This window comes from Alosa alosa, chromosome 6 (genome assembly GCF_017589495.1).
Source record: "Alosa alosa isolate M-15738 ecotype Scorff River chromosome 6, AALO_Geno_1.1, whole genome shotgun sequence".
In the NCBI taxonomy this organism is placed as follows: Eukaryota; Metazoa; Chordata; class Actinopteri; order Clupeiformes; family Clupeidae; genus Alosa; species Alosa alosa.
The window spans coordinates 29,300,423-29,320,422 of record NC_063194.1 but is presented as its reverse complement, the minus strand read 5'-3'; the positions used below and the strand labels follow the sequence as shown (position 1 = coordinate 29,320,422).

At 40.8% G+C, this 20,000-nt stretch overlaps 2 protein-coding genes across 2 annotated transcripts in view; one reads left to right on the top strand and one right to left on the bottom strand.

Annotated features, from left to right (window-relative positions):
- Positions 1-14,695, bottom strand: part of LOC125295912 (integrin alpha-M-like) — a 52,374-nt gene extending 37,679 nt beyond the window's left edge. The window contains exons 1-2 of the mRNA XM_048245499.1: positions 14,536-14,695; positions 3,277-3,382 (exon numbers count right to left, since the gene is read on the bottom strand). Coding sequence (XP_048101456.1) covers positions 3,277-3,382; positions 14,536-14,584 — 155 coding nt within the window. The 5' untranslated portion in view covers positions 14,585-14,695. The remainder of the gene's footprint in view (positions 1-3,276; positions 3,383-14,535) is intronic.
- Positions 14,696-16,504: 1,809 nt separating this feature from the next.
- The window catches only part of aldoab (aldolase a, fructose-bisphosphate, b), an 8,823-nt gene continuing 5,327 nt past the window's right edge, over positions 16,505-20,000 (top strand). Inside the window, 3 exon segments of the mRNA XM_048245498.1 lie at positions 16,505-16,653; positions 19,508-19,624; positions 19,930-20,000. The exon segment at positions 19,930-20,000 is cut by the window's right edge and continues 119 nt beyond it. Coding sequence (XP_048101455.1) covers positions 19,513-19,624; positions 19,930-20,000 — 183 coding nt within the window. The 5' untranslated portion in view covers positions 16,505-16,653; positions 19,508-19,512.

The window sequence follows — 20,000 nt, the reverse complement described above, 5'->3', positions numbered from 1 at the left end:
TCACCCACACACTGGACACACACAGCAACACATAGTCACCAACACACTAGACACACACAGCAACACAGTCTGCAGTAGTCGTAGTCACCAACACACTGGACACACACAGCAACACATAGTCACCAACTCACTGGAAACACACAGCAACACATAGTCTCCAACACACTGGACACAAACAGCAACACAGTCTGCAGTAGTCACCAAGACACTGGACACACAGCAACACAGTCAAATAGCTAAGGTCTAAAACATGCACATCATTACAGTTTTTCTCAGTCACTTTGTTGATCTCTTGAATTATCATTAGGTACACTATGCAAGGTTTTCACCTTAATATAACCTTTACGAAGCCAATTTGATGGTAAACGAACTTGTAATAGGGGAATTGTTCACCTAGCATAGCCAAACAGCATAGCCACAGCGAATCAACGAGAGAACCAGCCATGCAACTTCAAGAATAGTGGCCTAAAGACATCTCGCCAGAATCATGAAACATTATCTTGTCAGTATATATACATATAGCTCTTTTGGAGATAGTTTTTACCTGTTAATCCTTCACCTCCACAACAAAAGCAATTGCATTGTGTACAGAGGGAACAAGCCAAGAGAAGTAGGCTATTTACAACTGCAGAGTAAAAAAATGTCTCAAATATTTATGCTAATCAACATTAGTGCCATACGTTCATGTGTTACTATACAAAGTTTGTACTGCAGTTTGTTTCCGGACCATGTAACATATTGTCATGCAGGGAAAAAGACTAGACTGTTTAACAGTAGATCTACAGCAGTTCTTTCCAAAAAGTGCATATAATGACTCAATAAATGTCTGACTAGCATGACATCAGCATTAGCATTGATAATGTCATAAAAACAATTGCATGGATGTGTGAAAGTGTTTACTGTTTGTTTAAAGTCATTATAAATTGATTTTATGATTTGCACAAGTGACTAGATGATGTGGGGATTGAACAAGTCGTTTTGAGAATTTCAATTCGGATCTAAGAAATGCTAGCCTGACGAGCCAGACCCACATTAAAATGTAGGGTCTGGGCACTCACCGTTCGCAGTGCTCAGTCCGAGGGGCGGGTTGTTGGTTGTCTTTCAAATTCCCTCTGCACGCAATAGGACAGCACTGAGTCCCATGTGTTTTCCCACCAGCAGAGCTAGTTGGCTAGTTCAAACTTTTGCCAACTTAAAACAAGCTTAACTTGTGTCACACTGTTGGCCAACAGCAACATCCATCTTCTTTGTTTTCAAGTAGCAGGGAATTCAAGCCAAACCGTTGCAACTCTGCCATCAATCATTATGTTAAGCCTGCCTAACGACTCTATACACGATTTGATTGGCCTGATAGAAGTTTCATTTTTCGAGCTCACAAGCCAACGGAGAGTTGCTAGACAAGCCCTGGAAGCAAATGTAATTTGCTGCCGCTAGGATGCGTCTATGGAGACTCATGGCACATTATGGTATCCCGGAGAAGTTCATAACTGTAAAGAATTCAATGTCCACACAGTCTTAGAATTCTTAGAAGATTATTATTTTGTACCTTTATAGAACCAGTAGTACAGACAGGTAAGTGGTAGCTTAACTTCACTCTAGCAACGTTCAACTAACATAAGGCCCCTTGTGCATTGCTACGCATGCGCACTACATGCCACATAGCCATTAAAGGGATTAGAGCTATATTTCACTATTCACCTTATATGACAATAACCATCACCCAGCAACTGTATCTACAATCATCCTGTAGAGTCATACATAATGGAAACCTCACAGACAGCTTTGCAATAGAGACAGGAGTCCGACAGGGCTGTTTACTGTCCCCTTTTCTCTTCCTATTGGCAGTTGACTGGATCATGAAGGCAACCACAGCTGAACAAAACCTGGGTATTCAGTGGACGATGTGGTTCCAGTTAGAAGATCTGGACTTCGCCAACAACATAGTCCTCTTGTCACACACCAAAACACAAATGCAGACCAAACTCACAAAACTTACTAGAATTGCAGCCACTACAGGACTTAACATCAATAAAACAAAAACCAAGGTGATGACCATAAACCACAAAACAGAGGCCATAAAACTGGATGGAGAGGCACTAGAAGAGGTGGACACATGAAGGGTTCAGATGCAAAAGCCTCTAAATGCCACCTACGTCAAAAATGAGATAAAGATGGTGAGTGAATGCTCTCCTCACATAGTATACGTTAATCAAATAATTTAACTTCAAAACACATCAAATAACACTCTCTTCCTGGTCTGAAATATCGATTTCTATGCAAAAACCTATAGGAACCGGATTTTAAATGCTCATTTAAAAGAAATGTGGTCAGACGGATTTAGAGGGTTTTGCATCTGAACTCTTCACATATACATATTTAAGCGTTGTTGGGAAGGAGGGAGGGAGTGACAAAGACAAGCAAGAGTAGGGAAGGCAAGATCAGCCTTTCTAGTGCTTAAGCCAATATGGAATGCAAAATATATCTCCACAAATACAAAACTCTGCATCTTCAACTCCAATGTTAAATCAGTTTTAGTATATGGGGCAGAAACTTGAAGAACCACAAAAGCATCATCAAACAAGCTACAAACATTCTTTAACAGATGCTTACGACACATCCTGAAGATTTACTGGCCTAATACTATCACAAATGAAGAACTCTGGCAAACCACACAACAAGAACAAATTGAAACCCAAATCAAACGCAGGAAATGGGGCTGGATCGGGCACACCTTGAGAAAACCATCCTCTAACACGACCAGACAGGCCTTATCCTGGAACCCACAAGGGAAAAGAAAGCCAGGAAGACCAAGAAACAGCTGGAAAGGGACTGTTGAGGCAGAACTCAAGAAAGCAACATCATCTTGGAAGGAAGTAGAGAAGATCGCTCAACACCGAACCACCTGGAGGAAGTTCATGAATGACCTATACTCCCCAAAGAGCAAAAGGGTTTAAGTCTAGTAAGTCAGGGTGCGTCTAGATTTCTAGGCTAAAGAAATGCCTCAAAGTGACTGAAAAAACTGTAAGGTCATCGTACGTAATCATCATCATCATCATCAAAATCATTACCATGAGCATCCTTATAATCACATAATCAATCTTCATAGCAAGGAAAGGTGAAGAAAACAGTGATGATGATGATGATGACGATGGCCTGGCCTATATTGGCTGTCAGAGAGAGAGGACAGATCTGTAATGATGGTGACGATTATGACAAGGACGTTGATGATGATGGTGATGATGATGATGGTAACCCCTCAAGGTCGTGGCATCTTACCTTGATGTGTCCTCCTGAATAACTCTGTAGCCAAATGAGGATGTCGGCATGCTCATCTGTTTCCATGCCGATTCATCGATGTTAAATGCTGTCACCATTGGTAACGCTAGGGAGGAGAAGGGAGAGGAAAGATCAGAGATTGTGACAAAGATCTCATAAAGGAAACTAAAGAAAACGACTGAACTAGGCTCTACTTCGCTAAGTAGACACACACACACACACACACAATTTCTCCTCTGAACTGAACTTGAACTGGATTTTTTTCAGATTTAAAGGAAAATTCCCGCGATTTTTCACATAGATATCTCAAGGCCAAGGATTTCTCAAGGTCACCGAGTACTGTCGGTACCAAAAAACCCCGAAAACAATTAGTTTTATCTAGGGGACCGTTCGTTATTTATAAACGGAATCACCGGAGGGAATTTGAGAGCTTCGATCAAAAGTTGCGTGACCCTCCCCTGTCTGCAATATAATTTTCAACGACCCTCCAGCAGCATTTTCAAAAATGACATGACCCTCCCCGACAAATTGTTATTATCTTTCGCCCACGCTTTTACGCGATATGAAAACACAACAACATATGCTACCGTCCTAAAATCAACCTCTGCTTTCTGATCTTACACATCACACTTCACCAAGATGGTGGCCATTTCAGTAGATTTACTCACTAACATTGTTGTGGAAACACAATAAGCATGGAAACTAAATGCACACTTCCTGCAACTGCATTAGCCTACTTGAAAAGTTACTCCTCTATTCACATGAAATAAAACAATAAAGCATTGAGACCATTCAACAAAGTACACTGGGTAATAACAAATTCAACACATGAACTTGTTGCTATGGACTCGTCTCTAGGCTTCCTCAGTCATTATAAAGCTGCCGAAGCTGAACATTATCCAAAACTCAATTTCTTAGACGAGCGTCAATTTGGGAGTGTGCTACACTCCTTCCTTCTCAAATGACTTGAAAAGGCCGTTTGCACAATTTCATAAATAATCACAGGGACCGAAAAATACCTAACATGCCAACTTTTTCCAGGTTTATCGTTTTAACGTTTCCCTGCTGTCTTGCCGTTTTAATATTTTCCCGTAGAATATCCCATATTACTGTAATACTCTCATCACATTAGTCCTGCATTCTGGCCTGTCTCTATGTTGTCCTGTTGTTACCCCTTGCCCTTTCAGTGAAACAGATGTATTCAAATCATCGTTTTGCTTGCTTGAATGCGAACTCAGAGTGATTTTAACCTAGGCTTATTTAAGTTAACGACGTGGTTGTCGTGAGAGCACGATTCATTAGCGCTTGCAGTGTTCGGCCGTAGGCTATGCCTACGTGCGCACCTGCCAGGCTACTCAGCTAGAATAAAAAATTCCCCCTGTATATTCACTCCAAGTTGGCCTACCATAACTTACCAACTACACTGTAGACCATAAACTGGCTATTTATATGACCAAATGTATTTGTTCAACTTTATGAAGCAGAATTACGACTGCTACTTGAGCGTAACACCTTTTTGTTGGCAGGAGAGAGAATGACAGCGATTAACAAATTGCACTTGTTGCTGGTTACCAATAAATACTATATATTTTTTTGCAAACAACAAAAACAGAAAGGATGGAGACAGCAAAGCTAGAGATGGGCAGGAATGGAATTGGTAGAAATGCTTGTCAAAACGTTAGGAGCTGGATGTGGATGAATGAAGCACAAGTAGCCTATGCTTTATGTTAAGCATGCACACTGTTTAAAGTTAGGCTACACGGTAAACTACAAGTAAACCAAAGTTAAATTTAGCTTTTTTAGGGCTGGATAAAGTTGATATAGGCTCTTCCAACGTTAGGAATGTTGATCTTTCCGTATTTTGCGGAGAAACCCGGAAATCTCCCTTATTTTCATTGTTCAATGTTGACAGAGCTATGGAACGAAAGAGAACGTTATATGGCGACAGAAATCAACAATCAAACAAGCCACTTTGATTTTTTGCTGTTTTCATTAATACAAAATATGGGTGACCCTCCCTCATAGACAAAAAAAAGTTAGGTGACCCTCCCCTCAACAAAGAATAAAAAGACATGACCCTCCCCTATTTTCCTCCGGTGACCCCGTTTATAAATAACGAACGGTCCCTAGCTCGAGTTGCTGCAGCCAACAGCTGAAGTAGCCAGGCAGCTGCAGCACTACACTTGGGGCCATGAACATGGGGGCTCATGAACTCTGGTACTCCAAGGTCTCGTTTTTGCACTGTATGTCAGTTCTCATTTGTAAGTCACTTAGGCTAAAAGCGTGAGTTAAATGAATAAAAGCGTGAGCTAAATGAGCTAAATGAATAAATTAATGAATGTAAATGCCAGAGAGTTTTCATGTTGCGTGTCCATGCTGACACCTCTTGTGCATCTGAAACGATGTGCTGCTGGATTGGGTTGCTATGTGATGCTGGACTGGGTTGCTTTGTGCTGCTGGACTGGGTTGCTATGTGATGCTGGACTGGGTTGCTATGTGATGACTGGGTTGCTACGTGCTGCTGGACTGGGTTGCTATGTGATGACTGGGTTGCTATGTGATGCTGGACTGGGTTGCTAGCTGCTGGACTGGGTTGCTATGTGCTGCTAGACTGGGATGCTATGTGTTGCTGGACTGGGTTTCTATGTGATGCTGGACTGGGTTGCTATGTGATGACTAGGTTGCTACAATATGTGCTGCTGGACACCCTCACATCCCCTTGCACCAGATCAGGGGTCTTCAACTAGTGGCCCACGCCCCCTGGTGGTCCGTGATGGTATTGCTGGTGATCCCTGGCCATGCATCCATGCATAACAGTTTTTTCAACTGCTTACACACATTTTCAAAGCTATGTGTATTTTTTTTTTAAATTCGACACACAAATCCAACTATTGCTCACACAAAATGCAAAATGCCTCATATCTGCTGCAAAATTAAGCACAGCTTTCAAAATATTGCAAACACATCTCAAAAGCAAGCAATTGCGATTTGCCTTACATTATAAACACTGTTGTCATAATGTGACATTTTGGATACATCATGTACACATTGTTGCTCAAAACCTAAAGCTCTTCTGTCTTGGGCTTCTATGTACAGTATATGAATGTCATCTGCATAGAGAAATATACAAATTGGGGGGAAAAATCCCAAATAATTTGCTGTGGTGAATACAGCATTTTACAGCACACACACACACACACACACAAAACAAAATATAACAACCACCACATGTAGTTGAACAGAAACCAAAAAGCTCTCTCACAATTGCATGGATGTGTGGGTGTGTATGTATTCATATGCCTGTACTAAGACAATGATTGGATGGTGATCAGTAAAGTAATGAGTGTTTGTACATGTGAAGAGTATGTATGAATGAGTGTGGAAAAAGTGGTGAATAAGTGTGCCATTTTATATTTGACCTAACTTCCTGTTATGTTTGTGTGTTAGTTGTGTGTGTTTCTCAAAAACTGTTTTATGAAAATGAAAACTCGGTCAAAGGCTGTGTAGTTTTGCAGACATGGTATGGGGCAGTTTTAAAAAATCACCATGGTTAAGTCAATGGGGGCCTCAGGCTGCTCCTTTTGTAAGAATGTCGGTCAGGTTGATTTAGAATTGACCTCCAAGCATGAGTTACGTAAAAGTGTTCTAGAACCTTGCAGCGGTGATTTGACATGATAAACACTTTGCAGCAGCTTGCAATGGGCATTTTTAAAACTCTAAACACAAAACACACTGCTGCGCACACAAAATGCAAAATGCCTCAAATCTCTAAACAAAAAACACACAACTGCGCACACAAAATGCGAAATGCCTCAAATCTCCAGCAAAAGATCACAAGTGAAAAAAGTTGAAAAAAAACTTTAATGTACTTCACAATGTAAAGAGAAAAAGGTCCTCAATGTACAGGACTGGTCTTATGTATCATGTTTGCTCAATATATTCTTGTACTCTAAATGATCCTTTACTTGAACAATATTTCTGGGGGGGGGGATCAAGCATACACTATATCCTAATCAGATCACATGATGGATATGTTTGTGATATGACTGAAGTGTTTCATTTTGCAAAAGAGCAAAGGCATTCTGCTAATTGGGTGTAGAATTGTGTTACAGTTTTTCTCGATTGTTTTGATACCTGTATCAACTCTGACATCATGTTCTCAAAACAGTTAACACCTGTGTCTGAACAAAAGCACTCTGGACAAAATGACACATTTTGCTTAAAACACTTAAAACATGCTGCAAAAGCAAATCTTGCCCTCAAACACTACAACTTTGGTCAAGAAGTGTCAGCTAAATGTAATGTAATGTAACGTGTTGCCAATTCAAAAACACTCTTTAATCAATCATTACACATTGGACAACAAAATGCAAAATCTAGTTCTCAAAATTAGCATTTTTGCTATATCTGTTCCATTACTTTCTCATTTTTCTGGTATCAGAAAAAAACTGTGAAAAGACAAAATGTACTGAATAAAAAAATATTTTACTCATTCCTCCCAAGATGTAACTGTCATTGACATGTAAGACATACAGTAAACACAGCAAGATACAGTAAATTTCATTGAACTACAACTTGTAATTTTTCATCGAAATAGACCTACAGTAAACACCTTTTGTACTGCTTTCTCCACCAAATAGGCAATACAGTACTAAATGTGCATTAGATCCATACTTGCAAATAGCAACACAGAACAGACATCTCTTATGTAGTGATGGGGACGAGACTGCCTATGCCGAGTCCGAGTCAAGACCGAGTCTTTGAAGGGTCGAGACCGAGTCTGTTGGTTTTCAAATACAGTCGAAGTCGAAAGTTAAGACCGAAGTCTTTGAGGAAGCAAGTCAGTCGAGACCGAGTCCTTTAGGAGTCGAGACCGAGTCGAGACCAAGACCATAAAAAAATGTCAGTTTTAATATTCATAATTTAATATCACCCCAGTTAATAATCAACAGTTAGGCCTACAGACTAAGCTAGATTGGGAATTGTTTAGAGGAGCAGTCTTAACGTCTTAATATGGACTATGCTGACCTACAGACACTCACACTGGCAGCAGAGCCATAGAGATAAATAACGGCTCTGGACGGCAGTATCTTTGCATTGCACCATGGGATGTCATTTTCAAATAATGCCGGTCAACATTGCATTTTATTATTATTGTTGTTATGTGTTGTCTGTTTTTTTATATGAACATAAAAAATGCGTTGGTCTAGAGGACTCGGTCTGAAATTACGAGTCCTTCTCCTCCCACTGTGGTCCGAGACCGAGTCAAGACCGAAGTCTTTGAAGGAACGAGTCGAGGCGAGACCGAAAGCAGAAATTGGTCTCGAGACCGACTCGAGTCGAGACCGACTCGAAAGTACTACATCACTACTCTTATTTATAAAGAATTGTGCAAAGGAGTTTCACACAGGTGTATCAGAGATTCAGACTGATGCAAGGAATCTATACCACCTGTGAAAAGATGTTTTCCTTTTGTTTAGCATGGGAAAACCAATAGAGTTTTGGGTTTTTGAATGACACCTGTGTTACAGTTTTTTTCAACTGCTTACACACTAAATCTTTGCTTTTCACACAATTTTCTAAACATGTCTTCCAAACATCATAACCCCACACCAAATCTGCAAAACCATGCACTAATTCTCAATGTTTGACTCAGTTTTCAATTTACTAAAACACATTTTGCAAAACACCACACACAATTTTCTACTTAACACACAAACAGGAAGTATCGGTAACTTGATTTCGTTTTTCAAAGATAACCCATCAATCTGGCCCTAGAGGATTTCCGGTTGAAATGTTCAGAACCAATGCAAATACTTTGAAAGGAATGTTCTACAAAAAGTTGACTTTATGTACAGTAAAACTTGTTTTACTATATTTTTGTGTCTCCCCAAGTTACCATTAGCTCAATACATTTTTCTATAGACGTACCCCACCCCCCACACACACACACACACACACACACATAAACACACTCACACACACACACATTTCTTTGGAAAAAGCAAAGTAATTTGATAGTAGTCAGTCATTTGCATCTTAGGCAAAATCAGCCTTTTCAGAACTCCATGTACATCTGGTGGTCATTGTATTTTGCTTTGCATTGTTCTTGTTGGCTGTAAAATACTGTATTCGCAACAGCAAATTATTTGGGAAAAATCACTATTTTTTGGTTTCAATATTGCTTGCATTTTTACTGTGTATTTCTCTCTGTAGATACCGTAACTTTCACTCTTGTATGGAAATACATAAAGCCTATGAAAGACAAAAGAGCATTTTTGAGCAACAGTGTGTACATGATGTATCCAAAATGTCATATTATGACAAAAGTGTTTGTAATGTGAGGCGAATGTTTGATTTAAATATGTGTTTATGACATTTTGAATGTTGTGTGTCATTTAGCTGTAGTGTTAATTTTGTCACCTATTTTTAATTTAGTCTTAGTCTTAGTCTTGTGACGAAATGTCCTTTTAGTCTTTATCATATTTAGTCATTCAAATATCATTTTTGTTAGTCAAGTTATAGTCGACTAAAAGTCTCGTCATTTTAGTCTAGTTTTAGTCAAAAGAAAACTAAAGGTATCTTAGTCTTAGTCAGTTTTAGTCAACACATTTCAGTCTTTTTTTTTATAACAAATTATTTCTAATTACCATTTGAGTCAAATAGTGTTTCACACATCTCAATTTTCCAACAATATTGTGTGTCCACAGGGCTACTCGTCTGTTATAATTACTCATTCTGTCAGTCATTTTTGTCAGTCAGTATGTTTACATGCACAGGTAAGTCGAGCTACAGTTATAGCTCGGCTGGGATTTGACCATAGACAGTAAAAGATTCGACTGGACCACTGTCATATTCGTAGACCAGTGTTTCTCAAAGTGTGGTCAGGAAATCACTAGTGTCCGCAAGCTATCCCAAGTGGTCCTTGAGCAGGCGTGGTAAAATATAATATAGATGAGTTGTTTGCAATATTGAACCAACTTGTATAAAAAACAGTTCTGCAACACTGTCTATGTAAGATATCCCAGTTTAAATCATACAGTATGAATCCACACAATAAGCAAAGTGCAAAGACAATAAGCAAGGTGGTTCAGTGAGTAAGCCTATAGTGTAGACTAATTATAGGCTACTGTTGAAGTAGGTCTAATCTTTTTTTTTTTTAGCTAGGGTTAGTTAAGTGGTCCTGAAACTGAAAAGTTTGAGAAACACTGTCGTGAGACCAAAGTATTAATGTTTTACTCCGCCTCACTAGATGGCGATATACGCCCAAACACAACACATTCCCCAAACAGACTCTCCATCTTAGCCATAGCTAACTTGCTAGCGAACTTTCCATATTAGCTTACTTGCATCATCAGTCTAACTAGTTAAATAGTTGACATTACATGATGAACATTTTCGTATGGACATTCTGGGGGATGTTAATTTGTATGAGAGAAGCTTCAACTTCTGGGTATATAGCATTGTGGCATAAAGCTTAGGTAGTTAGCTTGCTAACTCTGGCAAAAAATCTCCAGTGTTCTTGTTCCATGTAGTCGCGTGTTGCAGCCACAGGGTTGCAGCAACAGCACATAGACTAGCCTACAGGAAAGCTGTTGCGTATGAACTCATTCGGAATATTTTGAAAACGTAACAGCTAAATATTCTGTCTTCTCATTTTGTAGATGAAAATGAAGAGAGATTTTATCTTAGTTTTTATTTCATGCAAAACATTTTAGTCTCGTTTTTTTTTCGTCAACAATAATGCATCTTAAGATAGTCTTAGTCAGTGTTTCAGGACATTACTGCCGCCTCGTCATCGTCTTGTCTTAGTCATGAAAAAAAGGTTGTTGATTTAACATATTTCCTCTCGTCTCGTCTGGACGAAATTAACACTAACTCATTCTGATTTTTGGTCAGTCAGTATGTTTACATGCACAGGTAAGTCGAGCTACAGTTATAGCTTCGGCTGGGATTTGACCATAGACAGTAAAGATTTGACTGGACCACTGTCATATTCGTAGACCAGTGTTTCTCAAAGTGTGGTCCGGGGATCACTGGTGGTCGCAAGGTATCCCAAGTAGTCCTTGAGCAGGCGTGGTAAAATATAATATAGATGAGTTGTTTGCAATATTGAACCAACTTGTATGTAAAAACAGTTCTGCAACTAAGATATGCCAGTTTAAATCATACAGTATGAATCCACACAATAAGCAAAGTACAAAGACAATAAGCAAGGTGGTTCAGTAGGCCTATTGTGTAGACTAATTATAGGCTACTGTTGAAGTAGGTCTAATCTTTTTTTTTTTTAGATAGGGTTAGTTAAGTGGTCCTGAAACTGAAAAGGTTTGAGAAACACTGTCATAGGCCAAAGTATTAATGTTTTACTCCGCCTCGCTAGATGGCGATATGCGCCCAAACACAACACATTCCCCAAACAGACTCTCCGTCTTAGCCATAGCTAACTTGCTAGCGAACTTTCCATATTAGCTTACTTGCTAGCAAACTTTGCATCATCAGTCTAAGTTAAATAGTTGTTAAATAGTTGACATTACATGATGAACATTTTCGTATGGACATTCTAGGGGATGTTAATTTGTATGAGAGAAGCTTCAACTTCTGGGTATGTAGCATTGTGGCATAAAGCTTAGGTAGTTATCTTGCTAACTCTGGCAGAAAAAGAACAAGTGTTCTTGTTCCATGTAGTTTCGTGTTGCAGCCACAGGGTTGCAGCAACAGCACGTAGACTAGCCTACAGGAAAGCTGCGTATGAACTCATTCGGAATATTTTGAAAACGTAACAGCTAGATATTCTGTCTTCTCATTTTGTAGACGAAAATGAAGAGAGATTTTATCTTAGTTTTTATTTCATGCAAAACATTTTAGTCTAGTCTTTTTTCGTCAACAATAAGGCATCTTAAGATAGTCTTAGTCAGTGTTTCAGGACATTACTGCCGTCTCGTCATCGTCTCGTCTTAGTCATGAAAAAAAAGGTTGTTGACGAACATATTTCCTCTCGTCTCGTCTGACGAAATTAACACTAGTGTGTGTTAGGTAAAAAAAATTGTGTGTGGTGTTTTGCAAAATGTGTTTTAGGAAATTGTAAATTTAAAAGACATGTTTAGAAAATTGCGTGACAAGCAAAGATTTAGTGTATAAGCAGTTGAAAAAGTCAAATTCATTCTTATTTGTGCTAATTCTACCTTACAGCAAGAGCACATAGTCTGTCCCTATGATAATCAGTATCACATAGTCCAGTGGTCCCCAAACTTTTTCTTTCGAGGGCCAGTTCTCAAACTATGAGAGTTTTATTAAATGCTGGCAAAAACATCTGGAATGACCACCATTCTAACTTTCACTCACCTGATGAGAACTTTGTGAATTGTGAATTTGGATGAACATTTGACAACGAGTGAATAAGTCCCAGAAATATGACTTGAATAGAAGTTAGTTAGTTATTAAGTTAGTTAGTTATTAACAATTAATTGATAAACTTTTAGAATACTTTGAGCACTGATGCAGTCAGCATAGGCCTCTTACTTTGTTTGCAGGTATAGGCCTACATTTCATTCCGTTTTCGATGGTAAACGCGAAACAGCGCCAGAACAACCACCAGTGGACAAAAAGAGTATTACACGTGTACTGTTAAGACTCGCCATAGAGAATGAATGGGGGAAATTACGGAGGTTATAGTTTGACATGTCGTACTCCCGTGCGGGCCAGATGCTATATACCACAGACATGTTTTGGGGGCCACCCAAAATGAGGTGGCGGGCCGTAGTTTGGGGACCACTGACATAGTCTGTCCCTATAAACAGTATAAGCATATAGTCTGTCCCTATGATAAACTGTATAAGCACATAGTCTGTCCCTATGATAAACAGTAAAAGAACATAGTCTGTCCCTATGATAAACAGTAAAAGCACAGTCTGTCCCTATGATAAACAGTAAAAGCACAGTCTGTCCCTATGATAAACAGTAAGGGTGGGACCCTCACCTGGGTGTCACTCATAGTGATGAACACACCAGTTATGTAGAGGAGGACTAGTCATCAGCATACATCATCCTCTTAGGTAAACACAGCAGAACAACCACACATACCCTTAAAAGGACATACATTCCATCTTCTGACGATTTCCTGATGAGTGGGCAATTGGAGATAATTTTAACTATGTCACATAGCCTATTTCATGCGTAATATACTTCATGATCTGTCATTATTAGCCTATTCCTGTCTAAATGTGGTGTGAGAGTTACATGAAAGAAACAAAGATGCTGCAATATTTTGAAAGGGAAGGGACGTCACACACACACACACACACACACACACACAGACGCACACACACACACACACACACACACACACACACAGTCAAATCTACATTGACATCTGTGTAATGATCTGTACAGTCATGAGTATTTCAAAATATGTGACTATGATGGACAACAGTATGTTGTTATATTGTGACTATGATGGACAACAGTATGTTGTTATATGACTTATGAGCGCCTTGACAAAAAGAAGAGAAAAAAAATCATCTTTCAGTCATTTTCATTCAGATGTATGAACTAAAACATTTTAAAAGAACTTCTTCCACCAACTACAAACACACACACACACACACCAACTATTTCAACTTGCACTTCAGGTTGCATCTGGTCTGGTGAAGCCAATAGAAACCATTTGATGAAACTCTGGGATTTGCGTTATACTTCTGGATTGTGAGCTCCAGTCTTGTGTTTGTAACAGTCTTGTGTTTGGGGCCCACACACCAGCACAGAGGACAGCCACTGTGAAAGGCACAGCCTTTTTCTTCTGGGTATCTAATCATTTTAAAACTACACTTAAAGGAGATTTACAGTGATTTTTCACATAGATCTCTGTGATCTCGGGTTCACCCAGAGTGTAACCTTATACTTATATAAACCAAAAAACTACATGTTTTATACATGTCCACTCCACAGCACATTTAGCATGGGAAGTACAATATACATATCTAAGAATTGTCAATGACCAGTTGCCATTTTTCAATAATAATAATAATAATAATAATAATAATTATAATATAATACCTTTAATTTTATAGTGATTTTCAAGACACGCAAAGGTACAGAGGTACTTTACATAACAAACAGGCGAGGTTGCATAAACAGACACAAAATAAGACACAGGGACAGAAAACAAAACTAGAGAAGTGGGCAGAATGTTACGCTTGTACGCCTCATGAAACAAAAACGCTTACCGTGATTGTGAAACTATCCATGTGTATTCATGCTTACCGTTAAACAGGCAGAAGATGATGCTGGGGGTCCATTCAGGAAGTCCCATGGTGGGCTCACAACACAGCGGAACACAGACGGAGTGAGTGAAGGAGGCCGTGAGAGAAGGAGAGAGAGCTGAAGTGAGAGAGACAGAGCGGTAACTTCATTATCCGCTGTGGCAACTATTTGGGTAATAGAGCAGGAGAGAGGAAGACAGAGGGAAGTGTGTGTGTGTATGTGTGTCGGGGGGGTGGGGGGGTGTAGTTGTTGATGACTCTCAGGAAATAAGGAGGAATAAAGAAGTGTTGTTACTTGAAATATAGCAAGACAAGTAAATGAATGACCTATTCTGTTCTGCCAAAAATGAATGGCAGAAGTTATTTAAGGTTGAATTTGTATTTCAGTATTTCATAGCCCCATCGCCTTACCACGCACACACACACACACACAAACACACCAACATCATAGCATTAGGAACTTTTATTTAGTTTCACACATTTAGTTACTATGCAATACAAAGTATGCACACACACACACACACACACACCTTTGAAACTGTCATTCACTCTCTTTAAGCTAAATCCTCTACACACACACAACACACACATTATTTCAAACACTTATTTATTCAAACAAAGTATGATATACAAAACACATTTCAATCCTTTTTCCAAGGCCTCCTGGGACTCTCTCTCTCTCTCTCACACACACACACACACACACACACACACACACACACACACAGACACAAAACTGTAAAACTGCATATGCTCAAAGACTCAGATGATTTTGACACACACACACACACACACACACACACACACACACACACACACACACACAGTCATTTCAGTAAAGATGTGTGGTGCCTGACATTAAAGGTGTGATCACTCTCCCCGCAGAGATCCCACCACACAGCGTACACACACACACACACACACACACACACACACACACACTACATGGTCTGTTAACCCACGCAGATACACACAGTCAGGCATGCACAAAAGGCCACAAGCACACACACACACACATACACAGTCCAGCAAGAACATACATGCACTTACACAAATGATAAAGGTCACTTCACTACAGGGTGTATTTCCAATGGCATGTGTATACATTACACAAGATGAACTGAAATATAACTTAATGAAATATGTGGGAGAAATAACACAAACACACACACACACATACACGCATGCACGCACACACATACACGCACACAGAGAACTGTGACACCCCAACTTTTTTTTACACCAGGGCGACCTTTGCTAAGCAACCCTTGCCATTAGGCCACGGTTCCCGAGAGGTCGCTCAAAGGTCAAGATCTGCTTCGAAAGGTGCAAGAGCAGGATTGGGTTTCTGATGGCCGGTCAGCCATGTTGTCACATGTGTCTCTCTGCCCATCTGTCTGTCTTTGTACAAAATGTTCAAGTAATTTCTTTTAAATTGTAAATGTTTTGTTTCTTGGTGTAGAAGGTCTGGGCAGAGTTTGTACAGGAAAGCCTGAGAGTAGAGTTTTGAATGACCACTGATTCAGCCTTCTGCATCCACGTGAGTAGCAGGAGAATCATTTATGTAGAAACTGAATATTACATTCTAAAAACACTAAAAAAAGTTAGTTTCTCATTCACACCCCTGCTATTCCCAGAAAACATTTTAGAACCAACTTATATTTAGAGGATACTTTTTTTTTACAACCTCTCTCTCTTTATCTATCTATCTATCTATCTATCTGTCTATCTATCTGTCTGTCTGTCTGCCTGTCTTCTTACCTGCCTGTCTACTATCTCTCTGTGTGTGTGTGTGTGTGTCTGTCTGTTTATCTATCTTTCTATTTCCATGTACATCATTTTTAATTTCTTCATCTGTAGGCCTCATTTATCTGACTAACCCCTTTTCCCCGACAGCACTGCCTTATCACGGGTAGGCTTATGAGTCTGTGGGGCTTCTTGCCGCCGCCCTTCTCGGGTTGCGGGGTTGGCGCTAAGAATAGCCCGGCTGCTGAAATGTGAGGGGTCACAAACACTGGATAAAAAGGCTGGTCGGACGTGCAGTAAGCGTCGCGGAACTAAACCGGATCCTCTCCTCTAAATCTCTCCTCTTCCTCAGCGGATCTCCACAAACACAGAGGTAACTAGCCACGCAACTCTTTATCGCGTAGACATGCATGGGGGATGCACTTTATAGGCCTACATGTATTCATGTCGATTTTAAATTATTCCGCCGATTGATTAAACTCATGCAGATATTTGCAGTTTATAGTGAATGTGGTGCTTTATACTAGCCTGAGGTCACTGTCCTGCAGAAATGTTGTAGTGCAATTATATCTCTGCTAGTAAGGCTACAGTGTGTCATTTTTACGAGGTGTCCGTTTAATACAGGGGCCAGGCTAAGTAAGTGGGATAGTGAAACAGTCAGTTTATGAATTAATGCTTCAACTGTATCTACAGCTAATATGGCTACAACAAGTGGTGCATGTCAGCTGTCATGAGGGAGAGATAGCACTGGTTGTTAGGGCTCATGAATAGTTTATTTCACATGAAGCTATGGTGAGCTTCTCTAGTCTGTCAGACAGTTCAGGGAACATTTGGCACTGTTGCACTTTTGGTCTTTGGAAATACACAAAGGCTGTGTTGTGTTGAGGAATAGGCTTTAGCCTACCAAAGGAGAGGATGAGAGGCTCTTAGATGCCATTGGGTTGTTGGGTTGTCAGACATATTTCACATTGCTTATTTGTTGAACACTAAATCTTAACCAGGCAGAGGTTGCAGTTGCCTGGCTTTTGTATTTGATAAAAGACATACACAACACACACACACACACACACACACACACACACACACACATTCATCACAGTGCTGAAAGAACAAAGTTGGCTATTTGAATGCGTACCCTCGCTGCAAGTCTAGAGAGCTTGCATTTTGATATGCAGGCGTGTCCTTCTCTTCGGTCCCTGTCATAGCGATGTGCTCACCGCCAGCTCAGGAGATTAGTGCAATAGAAACTTCCTCTCTGTGACACACAGACATACACACACACACACACACACACACACACACACACACACACACACACACACACACACACACACAGATAGAGACGTGTCTGTGTGTGTGTGTGTGTGTGAGGGCTTATTTATAACTCAGATCCACTCCTCCATACACTGGCTCTGTCTCCAGCTTGTCTGACTTGTGCAAACAGGAACAGACGCCCTTGAGAGTATGGTGAAGGTCATACCACCAGCAGGAAGGCATCTGTGGGTGTAGCATAGTTACAGAATGTTTGCTGGCCTTGGTCTAGTGATTAAGAACGCTTGTTGTGAACCAGTACAAACTGATGAAATACTCCTCTCAAGACAGACCTTCATTTCATATATACCTATGTCAGTGCAGTGTACTTAATTTCCTATATACCTATGTTAGTGCATGATAGTGTACTTCATTTCATAAATACCTATGTTAGTGCAGTGTAGTGTACTTCATTTCATTTATACCTATGTTAGTGCATGGTAGTGTACTTCATTTCATAAATACCTATGTTAGTGCAGTGTAGTGTACTTCATTTCATATATACCTATGTTAGTGCATGGTAGTGTACTCAAAGTGTAGTATTTGCACACTCCCGAACATCATATTTAGCTAAATATTCATACAATGACGTGGGCCAGTGCAAGCAACACAAAAAGACATGGTGTGACTCCTGGGCTCGTATGTTCATTTTGTTAAAGCACTAGCAGGCTTTTTACCCTGGAGAGTGAGAGGACATGCAGAAGTGTGTTTGTGAGTGTGTGTGAGTGTGTGTGAGGGCACGAGGCTTCCTGTTGTGGGCTGCATGGCGAGCGATACGAGCAGACCAGCAGCTGCTGTTGGGAGAGATAGAGAGAGAGAGAGAGAGGGATAGAGAGGGGGATAGAGAGAGAGAGAGAGAAAGAGAGAGAGGTATATTTAGAGTGACCTACAGATAGAGTGAATGGAGGAGCGGAGAGAGCTGGCAGAGAGGAAAGAAAGAGAGAGAGAGAGAGAGAGAGAGAGAGAGAGAGATAGAGAGAGAGAGAGGGAGGGGGTTAGCGTAAAGGCCAAGGATAACAGGGCCCTCAGAACAAGGAAAGGTCAGGAGAATGCCAACCACATTGCTCTGGGTACAAGAAGAGATTACATGAGGAGGGAGAGGGGCAGGCAGGGGGACTGAGAATGAGAGAGACGGAGAGAGAGAGAGAGAGAGAGAGAGAGAGAGAGAGAGAGAGAGAGAGAAATAAAGAAAGGGAGGGGGGACTGAGAATGAGAGAGAGAGAGAGAGAAAAAAAAAAGAAAGGGAGGGGGACTGAGAATGAGAGAGGGGGAGGAGGGGAGAGATTGACAATGAGCAAGAGAGAGAGAGAGAAGGAAAGGGAGGGGGACTGAGAATGGGGGTTGGGGAGATGACACACACACACACACACACACAGACTGTGGAAAAAAAAACACGCCCTCTGGGTCATTTTGACCGTCAGTAGCACTTCTCCTTTACGGGTCTCTGACTCGTTGTCCTGTGAGTCCAGCCGCGTCTCCATGCGGTGCTGGCAGTCTGGACCGGTCTGGACAGAGGCGCCACTCATGGGTCTCTCATGCCGCACAGAGCACTCAAAAACCCACTGAAGTGAAACAGTTTTTATTAGAGAAAACAGAAGTGGGAACATGCTAGCATACTCTTTCACAATATTAACTTATTCTCTCTCTCTCTCATTTTTTCTTTCTCTCTCCCCATCCCATTTTTGTTACTTTCTCCTTTTTTCTCTCTCTTTTTCTCTCTCTCTATCCTCTCTTTCCCTCTTCTCTTCTTCTCTCTCCTCTCTTCTCCCCCTCCCTCTCCTCCCTCTCTTCTCTCTCTTCTCCCTCTCTCTCCTCCCTCTCTTCTCCCTCCCTCTCTCTCTTCTCTCTCTTCTCTCTCTCTTCTCTCTCTTCTCCTCCTCTCTCTCCTCCCTCTCTTCTCCCTGTCCCTTGGTCAGTCACCATGCCTCACGCCTACCCTTTCCTGAGCCCTGAGCAGAAGAAGGAGCTCTCTGACATTGCTAAGAAGATCGTTGCCCCTGGCAAGGGCATCCTCGCTGCCGATGAGTCCACAGGTACACACACACACATGCATATTTATACACACACGCACACACACACACACACACACACACACACACACACACACCACACACACACACACACACGCACACACACATACACACACAAACACACACTCACATGCACACACATACATAGTGTATATATACACATACACACATAGATAGATAGATAGATAGATAGAAGTTTCCCTTCCCCTGTGACCTTTTTGCAAAACAAAATCATGCTGAGAGAAAGTTAAGTTAATATGTTCCTCCTCACCACCCCCACCCACCCACCCCCTGATTGGCTGGTGCAGGCAGCGTTGCTAAGCGCTTCCAGAGCATCAACACAGAGAACACAGAGGAAAACAGGAGGCTGTACCGCCAG